The sequence below is a fragment of the Prosopis cineraria genome, unplaced genomic scaffold (genome assembly GCF_029017545.1).
Source record: "Prosopis cineraria cultivar Desert tree isolate PC_DT_omini unplaced genomic scaffold, ASM2901754v1 PC11, whole genome shotgun sequence".
Taxonomy (NCBI): Eukaryota; Viridiplantae; Streptophyta; class Magnoliopsida; order Fabales; family Fabaceae; genus Prosopis; species Prosopis cineraria.
Genome location: NW_026555342.1, coordinates 8,735,829 through 8,740,757, shown reverse-complemented (window position 1 = coordinate 8,740,757; position 4,929 = coordinate 8,735,829). Strand labels below are relative to the sequence as shown.

General features: G+C 34.5%; 1 protein-coding gene across 2 annotated transcripts; it reads left to right on the top strand.

Annotated features, from left to right (window-relative positions):
* Nucleotides 1-329: 329 nt before the first annotated feature.
* LOC129285285 (uncharacterized) lies at nucleotides 330-4,078 on the top strand. Of its 2 annotated transcripts, none has more exons than XM_054920892.1 (5): nucleotides 330-603; nucleotides 1,653-1,822; nucleotides 2,420-2,489; nucleotides 3,302-3,444; nucleotides 3,745-4,078. In XM_054920892.1, the coding sequence occupies exons 1-4, from the start codon at nucleotides 411-413 to the stop codon at nucleotides 3,427-3,429; spliced, it is 561 nt and encodes a 186-aa protein (XP_054776867.1). In that variant the 5' UTR covers nucleotides 330-410; the 3' UTR covers nucleotides 3,430-3,444; nucleotides 3,745-4,078. The 2 variants fall into 2 exon arrangements, with proteins under 2 accessions (XP_054776867.1, XP_054776866.1); XM_054920891.1 differs by having other exon boundaries at nucleotides 331-603; nucleotides 3,302-3,386.
* The last annotated feature ends 851 nt before the right edge of the window (nucleotides 4,079-4,929 follow it).

The window sequence follows — 4,929 nt, the reverse complement described above, 5'->3', positions numbered from 1 at the left end:
AATTCAAATTACATCTATTTTAATCATTTTGGCCATTTCTTATATACCCAAATTACATCTAAGGATCAAGAGACTTTAGAATAATTTTTCTATTTGATAGGACTTGACTGTATTTAAGTTTATTCTGTAGGACCCAACTGTGATTTTCCCTTAACCATTCCTTTCTTTTGTTTTTTTGTTTTTTTTTTTTTGCTTGGACCAATCTCTTTTTATTCGGCCCGTGTCTTTTTCGGCCCACTATTCGGCCCGAGTGAACTCTTCAACGTTTGTATTTTTATATAGGAAACCACCTAAAAAAAAAATTGCAACTATATATATCACCACGCCACACCCAAGAAAATACAAGAACGAACTGCAAATGTATGGAAGCTGTTTTACTGGACAGCAAGTTCGTGCCTAATACCTAATTGATGGAGGTGAACAATAGAGACCAAGGTGGAGGAGACAAAACTCGAGATCCTTTTCCTACTCGGAACCCTAGCTCTCCTCAAGCCAAAGGATTTAATGGAAAATCGTGTAAGGGATGCCTGTATTACTCATCAGTTCACAAATCTAAATCCAAGAATCCCACATGCGTTGGCTTCTCCAGAAAGCTTCAGCAAGGTCTGTTTTCGTCTGTGTTCGCTACTTTTAATCTTCTTGTGTTCTTTTTCTAATTTTTTGGAAGCTCGATACATAGTGTGCTTAGAAAATGAAGTGAAATTGTATTCATGCTTTGATGATGGGCGGAAGTTTCGAGCTTCGTTATCGGTTATGTTATGTAGTTCTTTCTGAACAACTTCAGAGGAATTCGTATCAAATCACGATCTTAACAATTTATTTACTTTCTTTGATGTACGGTAGGTTTTCTTCTGATATTTCCGGATAATTAAGAATTAACACTAAGGCTTCGGTTTTTAAGTTGGGACTTGTATATTTATCCTGAAAAATTTGTGAATGTGAATGTTTTGACAAGTTTTAGTTCCGTGTTAATGTATTTGTGTATTTCTTTGATTTTCAATGCATTTCAAAGACATTTATTTATATTTTATGGCCCTTTAAATTTCTTTTCTGGAAGTTTGGAGTGTTTCAAAGGAAGGTTAGGAAATTTTTCTTAACTCATTTTCCACATTGTCCCAGAAATTTTGGCCAAAAACCAATTAAATACTCTTATGGGTTGGAGAGCTTTATCAAGGTCTTTTTTCCTTCTTTGCTGCTCCCTTTATCTTCGACATTTTTTGGTCTGTATTTTTCTCTGAAAGCTTGAGTTGAATACAGAGAATGGAGGGAAATGAAGTTTTGAGCTTAGTTATTTCTTTGTTGACGGGATGAAGTTTTGAGGTTAGTTATTCACGTTATGATGCTTTTTCTAAAACTAACTTCCGGCCAAAAAAAAAAAAAAAAGCTAACAAAATGAAATTAGCATCAGTCTTCACTTGTACCTATTTTTGATCTTTGCGTACGCGGTTTTGAATGCATATCAAGAATCATATCAAGGTTTCGGAAAAGTCCGAAGCTACCGCAATGTAGTTTTACAGTGTTGTAGTTTGCAATTATAAGCGAACATCTCATTCCTTATTTGATTTTTTTTTTTTTGTTAATATTGGGTCTTTATTTCATGACTTGTTTTAAAATTGGTGATGTTTTGTTCGGATTTTCTTTTGGACATACAGTACCCTCCTCCGTTGTGGGAGAAACAGAGTTGGAAGCAACCAAAAAAGGCCGCAGTCTTACTGATTTCAAGTACGCGTGTGTTGGATACTCTGTCTACGTAGACAACAAAAATTCTTCAGCTAATCCAGAGGACAAAACAGCAACATTGCCCTTTTGCCTTGGTCTGGAGGTTTTTTATCTGAACCTACCCTATCTTATTTTATGTAGATGTGAACAAGGTTTATTTTGTACTGAGGATTTCCTGTAACATTATATGAAATCGAGACTTTTATTATAATGCAATGTAACTAGCGTCAATTTATTGGAGGAGCCAGACAGTAAATATGTTAGGTCCTTTACTTGAAGAAATGAAAAGTTGAGGGGCCTAATATTATGTTCTAAATATCCAAAAAGTAAAGAAAATCAGTTGGTATTGATAAATTCGGCTGCAGAGGAATGTAGCTTTGCAAGTGTTTATGCCTTTTGTTGATTCCGAATGTGTTTTCCCAAGTTACTCCTTATTGGACATTTTCATATGTCAACAAACAGATTAACTGACTTTAATAGCGTCTTATTTCTGGTTTATGTGATTGTGAGGACTAATAAAGAATTCTGATGATGGAAAAAGATATTAAGGAACCAGAATAACACAATGGTTGCTTGTTTGCAAGAGTTGCTAGGGAAAAAGAGAATGGGAGAGAGAGTTGCGTGTTGGAACAAGTAATTTTTACTATTGTTTCCAAGCAAATGTTGTTTGAGTTTCTGATGTTATTTGCACTTGTTTCAGGTGTTGCTAGATAAAGTACCTTCATCTGCGGCTGCTGGACAGGTTCCAGCCCCTAATCAGAAAAATGATGGTAATACATTTCTTGGTATCATTTTTACGCACTGCTTCTAAGTTGTTTCCTTCACTTTCAAACCCCTTCCTGTAGGTAGTACTGTTAGGATTAAAAACCTTAGCGACAGTAAATATTGGTTTTTTTTTTTTTGTTGGAAGGGGTGGGGCTGGATTCATGCAGATAATAAGTTTATGCTCTTTGAAGTCTATCCCTAAAGGCAAAAAGTTATTCATTTTTTTTTTTACGCACAGGCACCAAAGCAGTAGGGTCATCTCCTCTGTAACATGCTCTTTTCAAGCATTTCCATGATGCTGCTTGTTGTTCATGGTGTTAAACTGCTTAATACATGCTTTATCAAGATAGCAAGAAATTCCTAGCTATTTATTTAAATTAAAAAAGTTACAAACATATCTTGTGGGAACTTTCTTTTGTTTCGTCACCCTTGAAGAATATTAGTTTAATTGGAGAGTTTCCAAATATTCCACAGTTTGCTTGGAACTATTATAGTCTTTACCTATATTGCCAGTGGGCTATCTTTGCTTGCAACTGAACTTAGTGTTGACATCGTGAATGTATTGCTGGGTAAACGATGCTACGTGCAATTAAGCTGCATCATTATATCCTCGATAATATATGTATTTACTTAAGATTACCATTGTCGGAGTAAAGAGCTTATCACCAATATTAGGCAGTTGAAGCTCTTGTTCTATTGGCGATCAAGTGATTGCATTTTATACTTCCTGTTTCTTCTTTTCATTGGTCCTTATTATCTTATATTCTTATTGTTGAACGCTTTATCATTTCATGGTTGCTTTTCCTGTCTTGTGCAGAACGTGAAAATGTTCAACCGCAACCCCAACCGCAACCAAGGAGATATAAACCTCCAAGCACCACTAAAGAAGAATATTTTAACAGGCAAGTGCACAAAATATTAGCATCTACAAATTGGGGCTGGTAGAACCATATTTCACAGGTTTGCTATCAGGTTTCTTAATAAATACTAATATATATCGTTTACTGCTGAGCACTATATAATCTTTTTTTTAATTAAAAAAAGCTTTTCTTTCATGATATATAACAATCCATTACAAACATTGAGAAGAATGTCATTATCTCACTTAACTTATTGGGGGCCTTAAAAAGGTTTTATGTTAGTCTAGGTTGAAACGAAAAGGATAAGGGATTATTACGAGAATACCAAAACAAGAAGCTTTATTCTACTGGATGAGGTCAGACTATTAGGAGAATACTGACACAGATTTTTATTGTGCAGGTTTCTAAGAAATGCAGACTTGGTAGCATCAGGCGTTGTGAGAAACTTGTACAGGGTGGGCAACTACGTGAAGGATACCGTAGATGACGTTCTATATCCTTATCGCAGGCGACCAAAGTGATGCTGATTGTTTTGATTTTGATGCCAAATGAATTTCAATTTTGGATATTTACTATTTCTATCATTATCAAAGTTGACATATTGATGTGTTGCGCTTACAACAACACAAGCGACCCTTGTAATTATACGCTGTAATAAGATAATATTTCAGTTAGCAGTCAAATTTCGGGCCAACAGCCAGAGTTGGCGATCAAATAAAAATCACTTGACGTTATAGTTAACTTCAGCCAACAAAAATAGGATTATGTCACGCAGACAAAAGCAAATTCAAAAATGTTCGAGCATGTCTTTGCTAGTTCCAATAGTACACGGTATTTCAACGTTCTCCATAATCAGAAGAGGTGTTTCTGGCTCCAATAATGCAAGCGAGTGCATGCAATTTGAGGTATGTGGTTGTATATGTTGATGAATTATGATTATGTGGTTTCTTACGTCCTATATATGTTGATGATCGATGACATTGATCAGGTTTCGGTTCTACTATGTGTGTGTATGATGTGATTGTTAGAAGTATAATTGTATGTTTGACGTCTCTGTTTGGACACAATTGTCATCTATAAAACATTATGTGGATAGACGCTAGATCCAACTGAGCTCATATATATTATCATGAATCATTGCCAAAGTCACGTCATATCTCGTGCATTTCAACTCAATGCTTCTCAAGCTGTCACTATTGCGGCTATAATGGGAGGAGAAAATTAACATATTATATCATCCCCTTCGAGAAAAAGGCGTTATTTTCTTTAGTGATTGAATATTAACATGATTATGAAGTCCGTACTATCTGTGTTGCTTATAACAAATCTTAAATGTGTTACTTATAACGTGTCTTCAAGTGGCAATCTTGTTCCTTGGCCAAGGCCTTGTCAACAATATATATTTTTTGTCTTATTTATAAGTCACTATTAATATTTTTACATGAATTAAGGAAAACATTAAACTCCATTAGTTCTGTTTAAAAATTTAATAACTTTTTTATTTTACTTTTATTAAATATACATGCATTAAAAATAAATACTCTAACATTTAATAACTTTCATAATATTTAATAGAGGCAAAATG